Below are 23,346 nucleotides of genomic sequence, written 5' to 3'. Positions count from 1 at the left end.
GGAAAACAATTCGTCTCTTCCACAGTGACCCTCTGGTGAACCGTGTTTGCAGAGAAAAACCCTTCTTCACCAAAAGTGTCCTGCACAGATTATTTTCAGCGGCGGCGATGTCATTGTGGGTTTGGTTTGATTTGTTTTGTTAATGGTATCCTCGGCCAAGGAAACGGCAGCCAGCGCCTGTTTCTCCCCGTATGTTAAAGACTGTGATTGCATGTGTCCCGCCAGAAGCCCAGTGCGTCTGTTAGTGGTCTGACACTCTGACTCACTGAGAATCAGATACTCCTAAAGGAATGGCTGTGGTTACCCTGTCTAGTTTCCTGCCACACAATCACCCAAACACACATACTCTCATTCTCTCTTTATTCATTTCCACCGCTCGTCATACGTCAGCTCCTTTCCACTTTAATTTTGACACTCTTCCCCTTGCATTCAGAGTTTGTAATCAATGTTATTTATTGTGATAGAGATTAACTCGGCCTAATCGACACAACCCACCCTCCCAGAGAGAGACTAAACGTGCCTGTCTCTATTAAGTGCCTCCTAATGAAAATTCAGAGTGTAAGTTGATGATTAGAGCGACTCGATAGGCCTACCACAGCGAAATGTTGATGAGATTTTTTTTTTGTAAAGCAGGCTGGCATTGATTTGATCCAAGAGGCAGGGTTGCGTAACTGGTGTACGCACTATTATAGTTATTGTTAGGAAATCAGAAAACATGGGTGATATATGGGCTTTTGTGCTGCAGGAACTTGTTTCAACAAAATCATCTCTTGTTAGAATCACACATCCTGCTTTCTTACAAATGTTTTTTTTTTTTCTTTCTTTCAAAAGTAAGAACCCACAAAGGGCCCTGTGAGAGAAGATTGTCACTCATGAGAGAGCTGGTAGGTAGGATTTTAGTATTTCGCTGGCAGTTGGAAGCTTAGGCCAGATGAGTTTCCCAGGAAGATTGGAATACACTAACACACACACACACACACACACACACAAATACGTGTGTGTGTGTGTGTACTTCGGACCACTTGAGCTGCTGGCTGACAGTGATTATAAACCTTGGGAATATCTCCCACGTGTGGCCTCACGCAGCTATCAAGGGCTGCACACTGTGCGATCTCACCTCCTGATCCTAGGTCTAAAATTGCCATGGTAACAATCAGTAGTTACACACCACAACCATGCCATCCCCCCACCTTCACTCGCTCAAACCGATCAGATGCGACTTGTCTTGGACATAAACCCGGCACTTCTCCTGTAGATGTAGAATAGAACCAATAAAGGAAATGGACTACCTCCACCAAATGACACTTATTATTAGCGTAACCCTCGTTTGGATCCCCACATGTGCATCTGTGCGGCTACTCATTTATGTGCTCCTCTTGATAACACTGCACACTTAACGGTGCCTCAACAAACAAGGCTGAAGTTTTTCTCTATGGCCCTGGGTGAACCGATCACAAGTGTACAGCTAAGTACGTCAGTTCACACCTGGTATTAGAATGCATCTCCACATACGTCTCGGGTGACCACTCGTGATCGGATCTCACGGCCTCGGTCTATATGCAAATCAAGGCGTAAATCATTTCCATTTGCAAAGACCAAATGCCGTTGATGTTTTTTTACTGGTTTTAACAATTTACTTCCCATGCCTAATCTTAAAATAATAACAAATCAAAATATAACTTATTAGATCTATTCCATGGCATGTTCTCGGCTAACCATGTCACCCAATATATTTAACAAACTAATATATTTTTATGGGCTTTTTGAAATGTTCAAATGTCAGGGACAAAGCCAGCTAATAATGGAATAGAATATAATTACTTTATTTATCCCAGACTGGGAAATTTTGACAGTTTTGACACAGCGGCAGTGGGTCAGCAAAAAAACGAACAAAAAAAACTATTCAAAAAATAAATTCCTGTGTACACAGAAGACTTCAGTGGAGTAGGTGGTCTTTGGCTGTGACCCAGGACACATTTGCAAACGCACTGCTAAAAGAATGTGGCGCAAACCACCTCAGATCAGATCTCAGTGGCTCTTGGGTGCATTCTTACCTGTACTTAGGAGTTGTCCACTTGCGATTGGATCAGGTAGGGTGTGTCAGACTGTAATCTTGGCTAGAGAAAAACCCTCCAGGACTCCACTTTTCCACAGTTAATTCTGCAATGCACTCTGCGTGGATCCCATTGACTGATGAGATTGATTGTAGTACAACTGCACTGTTGCTTACAGGGTAACATGTAGAGATGAAACACTTCTTGCTCTGAAAAGCCCTCTCCCTCCAACTCTGCTATAGTGCTTCCCCAGGAGACCATTATGTGTTGTCTGAAATGCGGTAAATTCACACGGGAGGAGGTAAAAGGCTTTCTGTGCTGAATAGTAAAGTTTTTTTTTTTGCGAGAACTTGCGATAGATGTGGTAGTTTCCTGGATGGTATGCCTCACTGCGGAGGGAATGAGCTGTTCTTTTGGGGGATGTGGAGAAGGCTTTGATGTGGTTGTGTTTCTAAAGTGGTGGATCTGCCGTCTCTGTTCTACCCGTGTTGTTCATCATGTCATTAGGGAAATCATTTGTAGATGTTCTTGAATAAATTTAGCTCTAAGCTCCCATGTCAGATGTTTCTTGCTAGGCGATATCCCAACCCCCCCCGAGGGCCTGTTTAACAATTAGTTACCATAGAGCAAGAGCACCCACAAGACTCTCCCAGTAAAATATGACTGAGCATCATCCCGTCTTTACAGTCAAGGAGTGTTCATGCTATCATTACTGCATTCCATGCAGCTGTCTCTCCTTTTTATTGTTCTTCATGGCAACCAGCTGGTGGATCTGAATCTGAAGACTGTACTTTGCCAGTGTTAATCCACAAACTGTTGCACGAATGCCACAATAATGAGATGTGCTGCTTTAGCCTTTATCATGGAACACTTTCCACTTTAGCAATTATCATCAACGACGAGACAAAGAGATTGAGACACTGACAAGTGTGAGGCAGCCACCCGCTCAAGCGCTCACATGAGAAAATGTATTTAATTAGTTTGAAGATAGCAGGGGCGATCATGACATCAGCAACTTGGGAAGTTAAGTGCTGCCTTTACTTTCTTCTGTTATTTGATGAATACTGTGCAAGAACAAAGAGCCGCACATTTCCCCCGTCTGACTGTACCATCCTTTTGATTTTGGTCTAATTGGGTGCACGTTAGCCTCTGGTACAACAGATACAACTAATTAGGCTCTTGTGCGTGTAATTAAAACAATGTACCATGGCCAAGCTTCCAGCAGGGTATGTGTTTAACAAAAGCAATTAAGAAATTTATCACCTGGAAAGATCCTTTATCCATTTTTATCCCTCCGTTTGTTATTGAAGATAAAGGCAAGTCTGTCCTTTTCCACCATTTTCTGAAAGGGACTCTGTGGTGGTATTGGAGCTGTGGAGAATTAGGTACGAGCCTGGGAGGCTGTAACTTATCCGGAATGTTGTGATAGGTAGGGCTCGGTATCCTCCTCTGAGATTCCTCTTCCTTTTCCCTCACTCTCTTTATATTCTCCACTCCTCCCATCTTCCCTCCCTCACCATTAAGTCCCGTATTACAGATTCATATTGCACCTACGTTGTATTCAGAGTGCACTATGACACTCCTGCTGCTCTCCTCTTCCTCCTTGTTCATTCTGCCCTCTACCTTCTCCCCTCATCCGTTACCCACTCCCCTCCATATCAGTGAATTCCCACTAATAAGGATACTTAGAGTAAATCCTCCCAACTCCTCTTTCCACGGCGGATTAGTGTTCTCACCCTCGGCAAAGAGAACAATCGGTTGAGAGGGGCAAAACAAAAGGCCTCCGTGTTGGTGATGTGCCGTTTTGCATCCTGAAGCTTGTTTTCTGTCGTTATCAATATCAGTCCTTTTTTTCTTCCTCTGGCTGAGACAGACGGTTACTCCCTACCTCTTATGTCACTCTTTATTCTCCGTCTTCCATGTTTTCTCTCTGTTGTGAGCTCTCATTTCAAATTACCAGATACGCCATCCATTCACATATGTCCTCCTGACCTCTTATGGATTGGGTTTTCCATTAAAATTCCAAAGTCGGACTGGAGTGAATGCTTTCCTTCAGATGGAAGTCAATATACCAACTGATGCTTGTAATTTCTGCTGAAGTAGGTAAAATATATTTCCCCATCACTTGCCTCATGCATTCCCCTCAAAACAACAAAAACAACAGTAGAGACAAAAAAAGTGCATATCACTGATAAATAGCTTTGATGCAGGCGTTTATCCCTTGCTGTCTTAACTCACTCTATCACATGTAGAAATGAGGCAGCTCACACTAGCCCCACTGGAGTCTTCTAGCAATTAGGCAAGTGCCAGAAAAACACATTAATCTAGCCATTATATCTAGCCTTGTTAATTTATAGTTGGGTTGGAGAAGCTCACTCATTAATTGGCTGCGTTGGATGACACACAGCGAAATTACATTTGCATAGATCATTTTTAAATTGCCACCCAACATCCAGCTGGGAGCAATGCTGAGAATAAACTCCTTTGGTTTTAAGTGTTTGCTTGTTTGACGGCAATTTAGTGATGAGAGAGAGAGAGCAGACATGGGGAAAAGGTGACTGAGGGAAGTTGGTGGGAGCTGCAGGGCGTTTTAAGCTGCGCTTAGCGGTAGCCATCTCACCCACGTCTCCATACAAGCAGAGAAATTGGCTGTACTTAGTGGACCAGGACGGAGATAGCGAGGGGGGGGGGGCAGAACGGGCAACCAAGCCGGAGGAGGGAGAGTCAATTCCAAAAGGACTCTTCAGTTTCATTCCAAAAATTGAATCGTCAATTTCCATTCAGCCGACCACTCTGCAGGATTGGAAATGAATGAGAGTCAAGGCGCTGGTTGTCCTGGAAATAGAGGTTAGCCCTGGTGTGAAATTCAACATCGTCAGCGTGGGTGGGCCGGGAGGGAGGAGTGGATAAGTGGTAGAGGAGAGAGAAAGGTGGACTGGAATCAAAAGTGAAATTGAACACAGGGCCTGACCTTGGCGTGCTCCGTTTTGTGATGGCCCGTGTGATAATTCCTCTGGCTCGAGCTGCACAGACTGGCAGCTTTGGTGTGACCGAGTGCGAGAGAAGGGACGGCTGTAATTATCAGCAGAAGGCTCATGAGATAAAGAGACTGAAATGTTGGCTTCGCTGGCAGACATCAGCGCTATCTCAAACTCATACGTAACGCTTGTCTCTAGTCATGGCTGGTGCATGTGTGCGCGTGCACGAGGATGTCTGTGTCTTTTTCTTTTTACAAGAGTGTGTGGTACGCTTCTGTGTGACTCCCCTGCCAGTATAAACCCAGACTTTGATGTTTGGCCCCCTCCACCCCAACACATCTGAAGTCTGGATGTGACAGAATGTCAGCACACTCACCTGACATGAAAGACACAGTCGCACCTTTAGAGATGAGGTGCAGATGCTATCACCTGCGCGCCTCAGCTACACGACCGGCCGTAATGCCACCCTGCTGCTTATCAGGCCATCTGCAAACTGATTAAAGCAGCTTATTTTTAGGCAGCAGGGGGCTAATTCCCTCTGACCTTTGTTTGTCTGTGCATTTGATCAGAGACCGTGATGAAATGAGGACCGACCAATTAACCAAAAGCTGAATAAAAAACATAATGTAATCCTAGTGTGCAGGTGTGCATCACCTAATACTTGCAGCTCACCAGCGGTGGAAGACCTTTAATTGAAGCAACTACCAGCAATGTTCATTATGTGTTGATTTTAGTGCTCCCTGTAGACAACAGTGGTGGTGTTCCCATGCACCAGACTCCCTTTAGAAAAGTTCTCATTTTGCTGCAGGAGGGTTTAACAATCTGCGCCACACAGTCATGCTTCTCTTGTGCCTTCCTTCGCTCCAGCCGGCCCAGCAATATGGCCTGGGCCTCCAGCAGCTTGGTGTCAGTGCTGGCTCACAGCTGGGACCGGCATAGCAGTGAGGGGACTGCTGCCGGGAGCGGAGCACTCCACTTTCCATCGGAGCTCTGTCTGCAGGTCAAATGCAGCAGCAAAGCTGTTTCTGGGTCAGTCCGCGGGGGGCTGGTAGCTACTGGAAGGAGTTTCTGGTGAACCTGCATAATTTCGTGTGATTTCGCCAGAATACCACCAAGTGGCACCGATGAATTATGAAAGTATTAAAAATAACTATGTAGAGAGCCAATGCTGAGGGTTTACTTATGTAGACATATTAAATTGGTTTCAAGTTCCTCATAGTAACTTTAAGTAAAATTACTAATTCTACAATGATTAAATGTTACAAGTGTCTTCATAATCTCTAAATATTATTGTTTTTCCCCGTAAATTTGTGGGTTTTTCTCGTAAATTCTGAATCCCCCCCCACCTCTCTTTAGAAAAAAATAAATGTTTTTACCTACAATACCATGCCATCACACTAGATATGTCTTGTATGCAAACAATCTTACATTTCTAAGCAACTAGTAACTGAGAATGTAGGTCAGTAAAATTACAATATGTCCCTCTTAAGTACTTTACTCAAGTACTGCAATTTAGCATTCCACCGCTGTACCTCACAACCTCAACCTCTCAGCACTGAAGTTTTTGATACTGAACCAGGGAAATAATATCCCTCAGCCTCTGTAAGTGAAGTACAGGTAGCTGGAATGTGTTGGTGTGTGACTGTGTGAAATGGCTGCCTTTTAAGCATATCACTAATACGAAGAGTCCATTTTTTCCAGGATTACAGGTGGTGGTGGTGGGGAGGGATGCGCTCTACGTGCTGCTCATTCCAATAGGCATCCATCAACAATCACTGCAGCTCCAGCTCCTTATAGCAGCCTCCTGGGGAACAGAGCAATCATGGCAGAGAAAAGGCTGGATGGGATTTTTTTATTTTTTATTTTGCAATTCAGGCCAAAGTGTGTTTGTTTGTGTGTGAGATTGAGGGAATGAAGTTCCGTACATGAATGCATGTGGGCAGACCTGAAACAATCAACTGAACTGGCTCAACATTAAATTAGTCAGCAATTATTTTGACAATTGAATAATTATGTCATTAATTTTTCAAGCAAACATGCCAAACATTCTCTAGGTCCAGCTCCTCAAATGTGTGGATTTGCTCTGGATATTCTCTGTAGTAGATCATTGGATATGTCATATTTTTTCTTGGCTTAAGAAAACAAGCAATTTGAAGAAATCACTTTGGTCCTGGGAAGGTTTAATGACAATTATTTTCACATTTCAGAGTAAACTTTAATTTAGAGAAAATAATCTGTAGATTAAGTGATTATGAAAATAATAATTTACAGCCCTACTATCTAGTGTATGTGATACAGTACAATGAAGTGTGAATACCCACTATCAGTTTCCCAGTGATGTTGTCAAATTTCAAAACTAAATTCTGAGAAACTACAACTAAAGACTGATTTGCATGATGACTAACTAAAATTATTAATTGAAATCATTCATTTCTAGTCAAGTAAAGCCTATTTAATTTTTATAGCCCAATTTCAGAAATGCCTGAGAGGGCCTTGCAGTCTGTACTGCAAATGAAACCTTCAATCTGGGGAAAGAAGAAATAAATCTCAATTTTCTGCATAATCAATCAAATGACTGATAGTTCCACATCCCTTTCCTGTTTTTCTTCCCTTTGAGAGTCACAAACTAAATCACATTTTCTCTCACACAAACACCTCTCTACCTGTGAGACAGTCTGAACACTTTGGTAGTAGCAGCAACATGGCGAGGGAGTGGAGGTAGGCTGGCAGTCTGAGTGGCAGCACCGCTGATCATCTCTACGATTTCAAACTTAATTAACCCAGGCGCCGCACCACACGTCCTCCGGCCCGTCAACAGTGAGTGCTTGTTCACTATCTCCTCTGAGATCTGCGGCGATGACAGGAGAAGAGAGACGAGGAAATGGGCGAGTAGAGACAGGTGGGAAGCGTAGTCCCACCAGCGTCACACACCTCAACCTGCTATTAAAGGATCATTTCTAGTTTTTCCTCAACTACATTTTCGTCAACATTGTGCTAACCAAAGAAACCACCGCAATGGTTATTTTCCTTCTGAATTGATCTGGCATTTACTAAACCAACCAACATTCAAAACTCCAAAGATATTCAGTTAATAATCAATAATCCAAATGGTTAATTCATTTTCTGTTGGAAGATTAATTCAACTGATAATTTCAACTGTGGTGATGTTTTCGCGTTTCCATACTTAAACAATGAACCTGGTGAGTGCGATTGTTACTTAACGGGAATAAGTCCCAAGCTGCAATAAACCCTAATTATCCTTTATGAGTTGCAGAAATTGGACCCAAAAATCTTTGTCGCGTCTACATGTATAACAAGCGCAGTGTAATTTCAAAGGAGGCCATGAATATAACTTGGCTGATAACTAACCCTCAGCATTTGTTATCTCAACAAACCCTCAAACAAAACCTCAGTTGCCCCCTTGCTCATTGGCTCCCCAGAGGCCTGACTCAGACGGTCCGCCTCTCTGTCCGTCTCAGCTCTGAGAACACGGAAGTGCAGACTCAACCATCTCGACAGCAGGAGGGGGAGGTCTGTCTACCCACAAGGGCCTGCGCTGTATTCCCACAACCAACAAGAAATTTAAAAATACCTCAGCGTTGCTGTTTCTCATGCAAAGGGGGAGAGAACCAAAACAGAAGATTGATCCGTGACGGCGCTCTCTTTTTCTTTCAGTCGCTCTCTCTCTAGCATTTCTTTTTTAAGCCATCTTTCCTTGACTTATATCTTGCAACCTACTGTTGAAATATCCCTCTCACTACCCAATGTTTCCTTTATCTCTTCCCATATATCTCTCCTCCTGTCACCACCTTGCCCTCATCTCCCCTCCTCCATTGTCCTGTGTGTCTGGCCATCTCATTTAAGTCAGTGACATTTAATGTGAAGTAGCGCGGGCCTGAGAGTTTACAGCCACTGACTCATAAAAGCACACATGCGCAGAGGAGGACTTGATGTGGAGGGAAAGGTCAGGCCTACTCTCAGGGGGCCTAATCACCCACTCTCATTGAGTGGCTTGCTCACTCGGTCACACTTGATTGTGTGTGTGTGTGTGTGTGTGTGTGTGTGTGTGTGTGTGTGTGTGTGTGTGTGTGTGTGTGTGTGTGTGTGTGTGTGTGTGTGTGTGTGTGTGTGTGTGTGTGTGTGTGTGTGTGTGTGTGTGTGTGTGTGTGTGTGCTCGTGAGAAACGTGATCACGGGTGTGATTTGGTTGGGGTATGTAGGCGAGCGAGTGAGCGTGAGAGGGGTAGATTATGTCCCGAGAGTAGTGATTTGTGTGTGTGTGAAAGTGTGTTTATCAGAGAATGTGCAATCCAGACTTGCGAACGTACGATTAGCAGATGACCGCTTTGGGTCAGGGGACACACAAATACAAATGTGCGTGCACACGAACGGTCCTCTTGCCCGAACATGTGGTCTAATCAGCGGCCTTATCGGGGGAACTGTGGGGCTGTAACAGGCTCATTAACTTCTCCCTGAGCCTTTTTTTAGAGAGCGAATTGGCCAAGACGAGTGGGCCACACTTCTGTCTAGCCCCTGTTAATGCAGTCTATTCTCCACTCAGGTTTTGATTCAAGTGATTGTCCACGTTTGTGCATGTTTGCATGACGATCATCACCTCAAAACCTCCTCCTCTTTCATGTTTCTGTACATATTCCCTCATTAGTTGACCTTCAGTGCCGCCCAACCTAGTTTAGTTTGGAGCAGCAGCCAGCAGAGTAGAGCAACAGGGATTCAGTATTAAAGAGCCTCAGCTACTCTGCAGCCTCTGTAGCTCAGTGTTTGGTCACCAAGGCCTGATAATGGTGTTTGTTTAGCCATTAGTCAGGCCCTGCTTAGCAGCTCCCTCCCCTCTGGCTGCTGAAACACTGATAGATGATGGATGAAGATTGTGAGGGTCGGCAGGTGGAGGGAAATGTGTTGTGCAGTGGTTTCAGTAGCATCAAGAATATTTGGTGGAGGTGTGTGGCACTACGTGAGAGTTAGTCCAAGCAAATGTGGTTTTTCATTAATATTTGCCAGAGGACGAGGAAGGTAGAAGGTGCTCCTATGTTACGAATCAATGTTTGGTGCACACGCACGTTTTATCAGACTTTACCCTGCCTTCGTTTTCGTCTTCCGACTAATTAAAAAGCAGCCCAGTCTATTTCCTTCTGCACGGCCAGCGGAAAGTGCTCCTTCTCGCTGGAAGCTATTTAATTTTATGAGGTTTTTTTTTTTTTTGCAGCTAATTTAGCCATTACCTTTTTAAGATCCAAACGTGACCTTTTCTCCATATGCCGAGGAGAGCGGGCTAATCTTTGAGCTATTACTTGATCGCTGTTAGTCATTACGAATAGCTGGAATCTTTCTGGGCCTCAGCCGACACTTATACCGCCACCATTACAACGTTCAATCACTATCCACACTCTCACTCAACTTGACAAGTGGCAGGCACCTGCCAGCTCGCACAGAGGAACTATCGAGACTCAGCCCCTAACATGTGTGTAATTGTCCTTCCTCTGGTCCTGTCTTTGTCTCTCCATCATCTCTGCCAACTTCTCCTCTATTCATACGTGTTCCTGCCTGTGTTTTTTTGTGAGAATGCAGCACTTCTTTGCTTTCTTTCCAAGAGTGACATTGATATCCATCACTGTATCTGTGCATTAAGACTGATCTCAGGTAAAAGAAACATACACCTATTGATACCTGTATCTTGTTTGTTAAATACATACACAAGCTGCAATATTTATAGTATGTCCATAATGCAACTGGTTGTTTAGGGTGAGTTACTTACTGGAACAATGTTTTGGTGAACAACAGATGGGTGAAGTGCCCAATCAGCTTTATACGAGTATGCATGTGCAGTAGAAAGACTTCAAGTAATGCAAGAGCAGGTGGATGAAATGACATATTATTACATGTAATAATGAGTCTTTATTACATGTAATTATCGGATGCATCACTTGTCATTATTAATGACAAGTGATGCATCCGTAAAATAATTCCATCCAAAGTCAGACTGAAACTGAAACGAACACAAAGTTTCCTCTAGAAGTCTACATTTCCCGCAGATCCTTTATTTATTTTCACTCCCACGCTGAGAAGGAGCGTATTGTACTCGTGTCACAAATCAGTGCAAAAAGAGTGATTATGAAGATAGTCACGCTTGTACACCGATTCTTGCTAGTATGAACAGAGACCACACCTATGCTCAACAACATGTCTGACAACCCGTGCTAACCACAATTGTCGTTTTTTTCGCTGATTAAACTAATGAGACACAAAGTGTTGATTACTGAGCTTTGAAGGTGCCAGAAGCTGTATATTTTCCACATATGACAGAATCAGGCTGGCTACTTCTCTCTGCTTCCAGTTTTTATTTTAAGCTAGGCTAAACATTTCCTGGTTGCATCTCTGTGCTGTAACTAACACACAGACATGTGATTGATCTCAGTCTTCTCCTCTCACTCTTGGAAAAGAAGGCAAATAAGCAGATTTCCCGAAACTATTCTTTTAGATCGAAGCTGCTGTGTTGGTTCTCCTTGTGCACTGTTAAAGAGTTTCCGTGTGAATTCCTATAAGAGGGCAGGCGTGCAATCACTCACCATAAGATCAGTATTCCCCTTGAAACCAAACTAAAGCTGGGCACTGAGACTAAACCACATTACAAGATACCTTCATGGCTCATTGGCGTTTATGCTGGTGAAGTGAAATCATTATAACCAATAAGGTGTGTAATGGATTCCTTCCCAACAGTCAGTCCGCCTGCCTTACTTCTTAATTGTGGCTGCATGTGTGTTGCAACGTTGTATGTAAGTGGACAGTGAGTGTGCGTTGGGAGTGGAGGATTGCCTCAGGGTGCTGTATGGATTAGAGCGAGGCCGCCCCACAACATGAGGAAGCAGAGATTTAAGTTTGCGTGTCTGAGTGAGCATCTAGACTGCTGAAGTGCCCTTGAGCCAAGGCAGTGGCTCATTACCTGTTCCTTAAAGAGAATCTGACAGGAGTGAGGAAAAGAAATTCCCTGCAGCCACCAAGGAATGTGTCTCAAGGAAAATGAGTTTCTGAAACGATTAGTCGACTAAGAGTTTAATTGATGGACAGAAAACAGATGCCAGTTCCTCAAATGTGAAGATTTACAGTTTTATATTAGTTGAAATGGAATGACTTGAGTGAAACGACAAATGTTAGGACTACATTTGGGCTTTATTCTTTAATAACAGTGTTCTGACATTTCAGATCATCAGATCAACTGATAGTGAAAACAGTCTTTTAGTCGCAGCCCTAGTTGTGGATGCGTGCAGCATTTTTCATCTGCTGCAACAGTGTTGGCTCCCAGATGTATGTCTGTGGGTTGAATTGATTAGTGACCTTGTGCGTGCACGCCTGCCCTTACAACTGTTTGTGTGTATTAGCAACCGTCTGGACGTGGCGGCGATGTCGGAGAAGCCATTGGCTCCTGAAAGTAGCTCTTCTCCGCCAGACCACGCCAGGCCAGGCCGTTTAATCAGGTTCCCAACATCCGCCAGCTGTGTCCACACAGCAAACAGTCACTTTGTCCCGCTGGAGAGCTGCAACATCCAGCTGGGGCCGGGGAGGGCCAGTTAGCATTGGGAGATTAGCCCAAGCTTCTGCTGCCCAGACAGAGGGAGGTTGCGTTGGTGCGTTTGTTTGAGAGACAAACAGAGATCGAGAGATTACAGGAGACATTGAATTCGCCTGCTGAGAAAGGTATGACAAGTGTAGTGTCTTTGCACGTGAGTGGATGCCTGTGTGTGTCCCTGCACACTTGGCCATTTAAATGTGTGGTTTGTGTGTGTTTTTGGGTTCTCGCTGTTCAAGTGTCCAGCTGGCAGAGAGGAGATAGCAGAAGCCTTGAAAATGGTGACGGAGCGGTAAACAGGCACAGAAACAGCCTATCAGTCCTAATGAGGAAAAGTGCAGTGCCTAAAAGGATGGCGTGGGTGTGTGTGGGTTACGCTCGCACCGGTGACTTGTGGTCATACATCAAAACTGACGTATACATACAAGAGGGCATACGCATGTAGACACTCAGGAGAAACACAAGCACACAGGCGTGAGAATTGGGACACACACGGTCTATTAGGAGGGCAAAGTGTGATTCACACACTGCTTAGGTCACGGGCCATATTTAAAGGTGTTAGCATATTTAGACCAGAGCAGCTGGATCCCACTTAATAGGTCCCACCCCATCTCTCCCCTCGCCTGGTGCCCTGAATACAATGGCTGTGTTGGCGGCTTTGGTGAGTGTGGTTCTCCCAGTCAGTCAAATTGAAATAAATGAACTGCCAACCCTGACGGCAGGGTAATTGTTCATATGGAAATTGGATTGCCGTCGTCAAAACAACCCCCCGTTGCAACTCGTGAAACTATTTCACTTTAAGGATGGGACAAGAGCGTTTGCATGTCAAAAAAAAAAAAAAAAGCGAGATGGGAGACATGCAGAGAAAAGAGTTCTCTACAATCTCCCACTTCATGTTTCATCTTTAACAATGCCGCTTCTTCCCGCCTATCCTTACCCGGACGGCAGTGGGAAAATAAAGGATCTAGATCCGCCCCTCATTTCCGACTCCTCGTATTGCTCCTAACCCACATTGTCATGTTGCCATGTACACACTTTATCAGGCCTTTTCAGAACCTGACACACTGCGAGAGACATGGCGCGATTCACTTTAGAGCATTAACCCCTCGTTCACCTCTCCCCCTCCTCCCCCGCCCCGCCCCAAGGGCTTCTGGGGACATGCAAGTAATTTAATACCAGTTCACTTTTATCAGCATATAACGATGAATGCGACACCCCCCCCCCCCCCCCTCCCCACATCAATGTCAGACCCTGGCATCTGTCAAAGCCATTTCTCCGATAAAGAAAGTGCTGAATATGAATGATCGCAGTATGGGGTGATATCCTATTATGTTTTCGGGGTAGGGCGTCTGTTTTTTTTTTATTTATTATATCGGTTTCCATATCTGTTTTAATGAGTGAATACTCATGCTGGTTCAAAACTTGCCAGGTCAGCAGTTGCGCAAGTGCTCGTGTGTGATCAAGTCATTACATACACAAACACACTCTTGTTTTCCCCCTTCTCCCTCCTGATCTCTTGCTCCTTCACTCAGGCACGTACGTAGACTTCTTCCTGGTGAGTGTTGTCCTAGAAATGTGTGTGTGTGTTTGTGTGTGTGTGTGTGTGTGTGTGTTGTGTGGCGAGAGAATTGGACGTCAGGCATGTGGACTGCCATGCTGGGTTTCAGTGCCCCTTGTGTCAAAGTAACACAGCATGGCTATTTGAAGAGAAGAGTGTCTCTGTGTGGTCAGAGTGGGATTACCTTGTCAGCACTTCAAACTGCGCTGGCGCACGTATCGGTGCGTGCACATGTATCTCTAAAGCCTTTGAATGCGCGTTTGTGTGCACACCTGCCATTTTTCAATTATCTTTCATTTTCCTCCGCTGAGAGCTTCTTTCCCTATCCAGACATGTCCTCACTTGTGAAGGGAGGTTGGCAAGAGATGGCAGTATAGTTATTATTGAAATATAGGGAGTGTGTGCATGTGTGTAATGACCAGCAAGCCGACAAAGACGCACCTTCAAGTGCTATTCTTTTTTTCCAGCCTGCGCATGCATTACCTCAGGATGTTTCTTTCCCCATCGACAATGGAAATAAGCTAGAGATGAAAATTATGAATCACTTTGCTGAATCAAAGTGTGTCTAACAAGTGGATTCAATATGTGATCGCATCACTGGCAATGTTCTTCAGTGTGTTGCTCAGTTCAATAGCCTACAAAACCAGGCCAAGCACGTTTTATATGTTGTTCTTGTCTAATTGACAACATTCTAATATAACAACATATTAGACTTCGTAAGGACTAGAACGAGGTTTGTAAAACCAGGTGCTGGACTCATTGTTGTCCTTGGTGTTTACATAGTCCACCAACCTCTGGTATTCCAACATTAAGATATGTAATAAAATAAGAACAGAGGACTACAAAATTGAATTAAATTACTAGACTTGGGCCAATTTCCGTTTTCACTGGTCCGGTTCGGTGTATGGAGCTAAACCGGTTTGATTTATGCAAACAGGTTGAACCAGCATTTGTCTTTATGACACGATCTGGAAAATTGAAAACATCAGCAACTTGTGCCGACAGCGTCACAGAATTAAATCAAACATGTCTTTCATTAGTAATAATCAGCAATAATGGCAAGTGATAATATTGTGTTTATTTACAAACGTGCGGCTACCTCGCTGCTGGCCGAGCTGAGGCCGGCATGACAGATCACATTTCAGTATGGTGGAAGGGGGAGATGCGTCCGCCGAACCTTGTGTTTGTTTACATCGACACTTTGAAGATGTGTTAGTAGGCAACGCACCACTGGAGCATTTAACAAGCTTATTTTTTACGCTCCATTTCGTGATTACGATGGAATCTTCTGTGTAAAAAAGCCTTATGTTTCACTTAGGAGGGGCTTCTGTGGCAAGTTTGACACCTAGTGGTTAAAGTCGGTATACTGGTCTGGCTTAATTCCAAACCGGTTTCAAAATGTTTAAACTGAGTTGATCAGCGACAATTTGAATTCTGAATACTTTGTTCAGTTTAATGAATGCTGAGTAAACATTTGTTCTTTTCCTGTGACTAAAGTGAAAAGTATGCAGACAAATTATTTGAGATTTCTAAAAGTCGGACCGTTTAATTAATCAATTGTGTCTTTCACATAACATTTTCAGTGTGCCAGCTTCATTAGCACATGATGTGTATCGTTATTATTTATCTCAAGCCATTGGAGGCTTCATTAATTGCAGGGTAATGCAGCACGCAGCCTCTAAATTTAGCAGCGTTTTATGTATCAGAATAGCCGCGTGTTACCATGTTCTCTCACAGCAGCTCAGAGATATGTTGAGAATAGAGAGGTGGGCTGGTCTGCAGAGAAATGGGCCTCATTCCACCTGTGTCACCCCCATCAGACGTCTGCCTCTCCTCAGCTCTTTGAAGCCTCTTTAATTCCAGCGTTTGGGATTAAGCCTGTGGAAAAAGGATGAAAAGTGATAGAGTGACAGAAGGAGACATCCTAGGAGAGAACAGACTCCTTTGAAATATGTTAAGAATTTCGTTTGCACTGACCCATAATGTAGCATCTGAGGGATTTTTTTTCTGATCAAGGGCTGGCTATAGGATTTGCATGAGTAGGGAAAAGGACTCTTTGAAGGCGTGGATGTAAGTGAAACTGGAGTTTTTCTGAAAACGAAATGAGCCCCTGGAGACATTGTCCTTGCATTGTACGTTATAGACTGAAAGTTGCTTTGTCACAGCATGTTAGATTGGAAGTCAAAGGAATCAAGTAATTTTCTGTCACAGAAACCATTGACATAATCCACCTTTTGTAGAGTCTCTCTGTGCATTCTATCATGGCCAGGCAATTTGATAGAAATATGGATATTCTTCTTTTTTTGGCGGACGGAGGTATATTCAGAGAGGCAGTCATGCATCGATTACTGTCCATATTTACAATCACACCCAATATTTGGACAGTATGGTCTTCCTGTGTACAAACACGGAACAAAAACAATGTATTATAAAGCAAACAGCTGTTGTTTATTTCAGACATTTTCTCGATGCACAGTCCTTCAATAGGTCTCATTAGTATGCACAGAAGCTGCTGATGAAGTTACAAAACACTACACTTTCCTGCCAGCACTTTCCACAAAAAACCTGAATGCTCATTAAAGGTCATGTGGCATGTCAGACTACCTGAACCTGTCTTGCTAAAACTGTTTAACCATCAACAGACTGGTGCCAAAATGAGAAAACACCGTTTGGCTGGTGGAGTTTACAAAGGTCAAATGACGTAGAAATGTAATAAAACAACTGCAAATTGATAAGTAATTATGATAACATGTCTTTACGTACTGTAGAACAGAAATCTTTATTTAGTAAAAGGAAAATGTTCACACCTTCAGTAGACATTTGAAGTGGCAAATAATGAGCCCAGAAAGGCACGTCAGTTTTCACAAGCAGTGCATTTAAGCATTCACTTTACTGTGGCTTAGATAGACTTTTCTGTGTTTTGTCCTTCGTGCCTTCAGTAGAAAGCCACCTGCATTCTAGCTCTAACGTCTTGAACGTTATTGCCAAAAGACAGCCCTGCCCTAAATACGGCCTAAGTAAGGCTTTGTGATGCTCGCTTTTACAGCGCAAACTTTATTACTCAGAGATTGCCTTCACAGAGCTGTTCATTTATGTCTGTGATCATTTTAAGGCCATTTCTTCTGTCTTTCTCAGAACACATAATTTTCCACCACTCTTTGTCAGCGCAGCTTCCCTGCGTTTGTTTGTGTTGTCAACATTTTCAGGCTGCGACAATGTTTTGCAGGTTGTGCAGTTTCTGAGACACCTTCCTTGAAATCTCAAAATATAAAAGTGAGGTATTGTGGCGCCTCTTGCAGCTGACACATGATTGTAAATCATTCAACGTAGCCAGCGGATCTGTAATTGAAGTTTTGTCACGTTAGAGCTTAAATTGTTGTCTACATAATGTTCCTTTATTTTGTCCACCCCGTCATGTGCATGTAGACTCAATAAAATGTTTGTTTTTGTCTTCTCCTCTTAGTTAAATCTTGACAAGATGCTGACTACCTCTTACTCATGATTAAAGCTGTCAAAGCCACACACATTTTTGTCGTGAGTGTGTGCAGATTTTGTTTCACCATTTCAGTTTAATTAAAATATTTAAGGCTATAATGAAAACGCTACCATTTACGCAGTGAAGTTGGTTGCGGGGGGGAGAAGAACTAAGGCAGTAAATAGAAAGAAAAAATAAAATCATCAAATCGAATAGTCGGCACTTAAATGCTGATGGGAGTTGCCAGTGAAATTAACAGGTTCCCCTCTGGGTAAATGTCTAATCAGTGGTCTCCCCACTTAGTCCAGTGAGGGAAGGCAGCTTAACATAATGAAAAAACAGCTTTGGCAAGCGGTGTCCTCGAAGTTTCAATAGGAGATTTGTGTTTGGCAAATGTGTGGACCCGTGGACTTGATTGGCAAGGTGTAAGAAGGAGGATACAATTGGAGATGGAAACCACATGCAAACATAGCCGCACATTTGCTGTGTGGGCAGTAGATGCTTGAAAGCCACCTGCAGTTCCATATTTAACACAGCCTGGGCAAACAGCAGTGAGCGAGGACTCTACAGGCACCTGCTGTTAGCTGGTACATGATGCTTTCTGTAATTCTCAGGGATGTTGTGTGATCATGTTTCCTGAGAGAAAACAGTGTACTTCCTGAGCACACAGTACTCGGAGGTGTTGAAAAAAACTTCGGATGAAATTTGTACTGACCCAAGGTTTTTAAATAGGCCCTTATTGTGTGATGGTTTGAGATCTAGCTCTCGGTCTTAATATTTCTTTACCCCCACACAGAGCTGATCAGCCATCATTTATGATATTAAGTCAATTTAATCCCAAATCACGGCCATAGAACCGGAGCAGGAAGTTGAGTCACGCACAAAAAGCTGCACTACACAACGTTAGCTTGTTTTGCATGTTTTGCATGTGAGTGTACCCCACTGGCTAGCTCACAAACACAGCTTCCCCCATGTTAAACACTGTTTGCCGTAGTATGTACTGTTAGCATCATTGCTACGAGCCACTGACTCCGGCGCTGCCATGTTGAGAGCCGTTAAGAGGCAATTGAAATGCTCCCAATCTTATTTTATGAACCTTTTTTAAAGAATATGTTTTGTAAGGATTAAGCATTGAAAGAATTTAACAGCAACACCACCATAAAAAGTGGGTAATTCACACAACTTTTTGTGAACAGTTTTCATTTGAATTACTTAAAAAAAAATTGTCCCAAAGTAACCGGTGCACAGTGACGTCTGTAGATTGCTCAGATAAACAAACTTTAATTCAATTAAATTGGTTTGGGGTAGGTTCATAAATTTCAGAGACAGATATCTCAAATCCTTGCCAAATAAAATCAAATTATCTGCATGGCTAAATATGCTAAAGGGTCATTGAGAAAACAAATTGTTTTTCTCCCTTTTCTCACATAAGCACCCTTTTAAAAGAATAGTTATCATTTTGGGAAATACACTTATTCACTTTTATACTGAGAGTTAGAGGAGAAGATCAAAACCAATGTCAGGAAGTGGTTTGCTGAGCTTAGCAGAAAGACTGGAAACAAGAAGTATGCCTACCGGTATGTCCATCTGCCTCTAAAGCTTACTAATTAATATGTTATAGCTTGTTTCTTTAATGCATACAAAAACAAAGGGGAAAATGCTCAGTTAAAGTCACCCGACTTAAGTGTCTCATAGAAGTCCCTGATTGGGTCATCGAGTAATCCATCTAACCATTAGATAGGATGTGTGAGTGTGTGTCTAGGGTTGTATGTTAACCACTACTCTACGCTGCAGTCTTGTTTTTGATGCTTAATGTACGTGAGCATTTTAACTGCATTAATTATGAAACACCTCTTTCTTCCTGTTCTCTCCAGAGATGGCAAGCTGGGTCTCCCTCCTCCTCTTTCTCTTCTGCCAGTCAATCTCACAAGCCCAGGAGGAGAGCAGCAACATCCCCTTTCCGGAGTTCACCTCAGAGACCCCCATCAACAATGTGGTCCAGGACCCCCAGACCGGTCGAATCTACCTGGGGACAGTCAACGCCATCTACCAGCTGGGGCCGTCACTTACTCGGCAGGCTCGCGCCGAGACAGGCCCCAAAGAGGACGCCCGGACCTGTACACCTCCTGCTTCTGCCTGCCAGGACACGAAGCTTATGCCCAACCTCAACAAGCTTCTGCTGGTCCATCCGTCCAACGGTTCACTCATAGTCTGTGGCAGCCGCTACCGAGGCATCTGCTCCCTCCTCAACCTGACCAACGTGCAGCAGGAGCTGTATTACAGCGACAGTAAAGGAGAGAGGACTTACGTGGCTAGCATAGAGGATAATGTGAACGTTGTGGGCGTCATGTCCAACTTTTCAAAAGATGGGCACAACTTCAGTGTGTTTCTTGTTGGGAAGGGCTATGGAAGCCTGGACAGTACAAAACTCATCAGCACGCGAATCCTTCAGGACTTCCGCGATTGGGTCGTGTTTGAGAGCATCATTGAGGCGTCAACGGTACAGACGACGCCATTTGTTCCCAAGTATCTGCATGACTTCCGCCATGCCTTCAAAGAGGATGGTTTTGTTTATTTCCTCTTTTCGAGGACACGTGATGGTCTGGATAATAATAACCTGACCTTTGTTTCCCGTCTTTGCGAAGATGACCCCCATTACTACTCGCACACAGAGCTCCAGTTAAGCTGTGGCAAAAATAACAAATACAACAAAGTCCAAGCCGCTTTTGTGGCTTATCCAGGAAAAGAGCTTGCGCGGGTCAAAACCGACTCGGGTATGTATGGGAACGTCTTGAATAAATTTCTGTTCATGGTGGCGAGTTCAGATTCCAACGAGAACGACGCCGCCCTCTGCATGTACCCGCTCAACAAAATCAATGAGCGTCTGGTGGACATCATCAGCGCCTGCTACAGCGACTCTGGGAAAATAGGCGAGTTTGAAGCTGTGGACATCCCCTACTCATCTAAAACCGACTGCACTTCAAAGATTTCGGTAAGTGCTCCTTTTGTGTCAGCTGATCAAAGTTTTAAAAAGTGAGTTTGGAACAGATGTGAGTGGGATGTAGTTTGAAGAATCCCCTTTGCAGTAATCAATAATGCATAAATGCGTCAGTGTTTACTTTAATGTCTCAGTGTTTTCTTTGTTCTTCCTTTTTTATTGTTCTGTTTTGAGTTCTGTCGCACACATCTTCCCTCCTTCCATGTCTCTGTTACTCAGTCTATCATCCAGAACAACACCTTATAGCGCTGGCAAATCACCATCCTCTTTCATAGTTGACAAACCTTTTTAGATTTTTCACTTATTTACTGTTAATAACAATATAAATATCATTATAAATCTGACTTTGTAACATCTATTACTGTCTAACACCCACATGAAAACAGATTTTATTCCAGCTTTAGCCAAATATTTGACCAGAACAGATTCTTGTCTGTAAAACCCAAATAGGTGTCACTCAGAAGGGGCTGTAATGCAACCGTATTTTCATTTATGTGCTGTAAATGTTTTAAACCCAAACTTGCAAATGAGAAAAATGAGAAAAATGACTTCCTATAACAAACTATTTCTTTTATTCTTAAACATATTGAAAACGCAGCTACAACATTTCTAAGGGGTTTGATTCCCTTTTCCTATTCTTTGTATTGACAATGTGTGATCCCTTTTGTGCCCCCTTTTCTTTTATAGAAGGATACGTTGGAACTGTTCAAATGTGGTGGAGACTTTCTGCCTTCCCCTCTGGCCAGCAAGGAGAAATACGCCTTAACAGATGAAAATGCGGTGTCGATCGAGTCAGGCCTGCTGACCGCTGTGGCTGTTGCTGTAGAAAACGATCACACCATTGCCTTCTTGGGGAACACCCAGGGGGAGGTCTTCAAGGTGGAGTTTTTTTCTGATCTGTTGCACTTGTCTGCCCTTTGTCTTTTTTTTCCTTTTAAGCTTAAAGTCTTACCTGAGGGAAGCAGGATGGGGAACTAAAAACATCATGTCTGACAGTGTTACATTTTATTTCCGCTCCAGGTACACTTGACCGCCGAACCATACCTATACAATAAGGTTCCTGGCAACGCTATGGGAGAGAAGGTCAACAAGAACCTTTTCTTTGATCTCAGTGAAAGCCACCTCTACATTACCACGGAGAAAAAGGTGCGTGTTGAAACACGGGCTCTTTTTTTAGCGCATATCACATATAACGTGTCTACACAGGAGGCATTCAGAAACAGAACTGCGTGGAGGTTAAGCATATTTTGTCAGCGTCGAGGGCCCAAGACAATCACTGTAGTCGGGTAAAACTGAAGTGAGACTTGAAGCCTAAAGAAAATCTTCTGGATTCCAGTATGACAGTGTATTGATTGAAGAGAATATTATTCACTTACTGTCTGACTAGCTTTCACTGGAAAGAAGGGAGTCAAGTTTTAATAGACTGAAGTTTAAATGAGTTGTTAAGTTTATCCATGACAATCCAAATAAATGTCAATGACTGTTTATGGAACAAGTTAGATTGTTTCCCATTAGATTCTATTGCACAGCATGTGCGCTTGTCAGTAGAACCTTCTTCCATATCAGAACAAGTATGGGAGTGGTGCAGCGAGGAGAGCTCGCCGAGGAGTTAATCAATCGCGGAGTGTTCTCACGGATAGATAAAAAAATTGTTAAATAATAAAATGGGTCGTTAACTATACCCGGGCAGTCGTTAATGTACCTGGGCGGCTTGCCCAAGTTTATGTGTGGGAAACACAGGGGTACAATCAGCGGAGCAAGACGTACTTTTAGTGAAGTAAAAGTAGAAATACTCCATAAATGTTTTCCTTGTAAATACACAAGTATCAATAGCAACTGTCCTTGTGAATCAAACGTAAGAGTACTCAGAATTATCCCTTTTCGGAATGTTCTTTTTTTATATTTGTGACATTAATGGATGATTCCTGCAGAAGCATTAACGTGGAAGCGGCGAGTAATTGTTATCTGTGGTTGACACGCCAGGTCTTCAAACCTAATATAATGTTGGGTACTTTAATCTCGAACACCATGTCATATTTTGTAAGATGATTGCACTATATGCAGTCTGATAATAAGATTGAGCTTCAATTTCATTTCCTTTCATTCAGTCTATTTGAGTCACTGAACAACTCAGACGTGATTCAGAAGTCTAGAATGGGGTGAGGTTATATTAGAAAAATGAAATCCTGCCTGCACACTTGGCCAATGTAACAATTCAGTAAATACTCAATCACATGTAAAGTAAATGTACTTATTGACTTCCCACCGCTGGGTACAATAAACATTTAGCATGTAAAGAGAGGGCATTGCTTTAGTAACTGAACTTCAGGTGCAAACATGGGACATGAGAGTGTCGGTGCTTTGTCAGGACATGTTTTACTCCCACGCTGCACACCTGCAACAAACCAAGGATCATTTCTAGCCATACTTTAAACATGTCATTTTTAGCAGTATATTACCTAAGTTGCACTGTTTTATCATATTTTATGTTGTAATGCTCCAGATCACCAAGGTGCCGGTGCAGACGTGCCTCCAAAAGAAAGACTGCCAATCATGTGTGGAACTGAGGGACCCTTACTGCGGCTGGTGTGTCCTGGAGGGCAGGTGAGGATCACAAACGCACTTAAAAACGAACGCACGCACACAGCGACAGACTATCACAAACACCCACACATGCAATTCCATCTGTAAAACACAGCAGG

General features: G+C 43.3%; 1 protein-coding gene across 2 annotated transcripts in view; it reads left to right on the top strand.

Moving 5' to 3' along the window:
- Positions 1 to 23,346, top strand: part of plxnb2b (plexin b2b) — a 113,398-nt gene that overhangs the window by 55,271 nt on the left and 34,781 nt on the right. For both annotated transcript variants that reach the window (XM_084018245.1, XM_084018246.1), the window contains exons 3-6: positions 19,521 to 20,638; positions 21,332 to 21,523; positions 21,665 to 21,790; positions 23,148 to 23,248. In XM_084018245.1, the coding sequence (XP_083874371.1) occupies positions 19,523 to 20,638; positions 21,332 to 21,523; positions 21,665 to 21,790; positions 23,148 to 23,248 (1,535 nt within the window). In that variant the 5' untranslated portion in view covers positions 19,521 to 19,522. The remainder of the gene's footprint in view (positions 1 to 19,520; positions 20,639 to 21,331; positions 21,524 to 21,664; positions 21,791 to 23,147; positions 23,249 to 23,346) is intronic.

The sequence above is a fragment of the Eutrigla gurnardus genome, assembly GCF_963514095.1.
Source record: "Eutrigla gurnardus genome assembly, chromosome: 9".
In the NCBI taxonomy this organism is placed as follows: domain Eukaryota; kingdom Metazoa; phylum Chordata; class Actinopteri; order Perciformes; family Triglidae; genus Eutrigla; species Eutrigla gurnardus.
The sequence above is the reverse complement of the archived record's forward strand: the minus strand, read 5'-3'. Positions and strand labels throughout refer to the sequence as shown.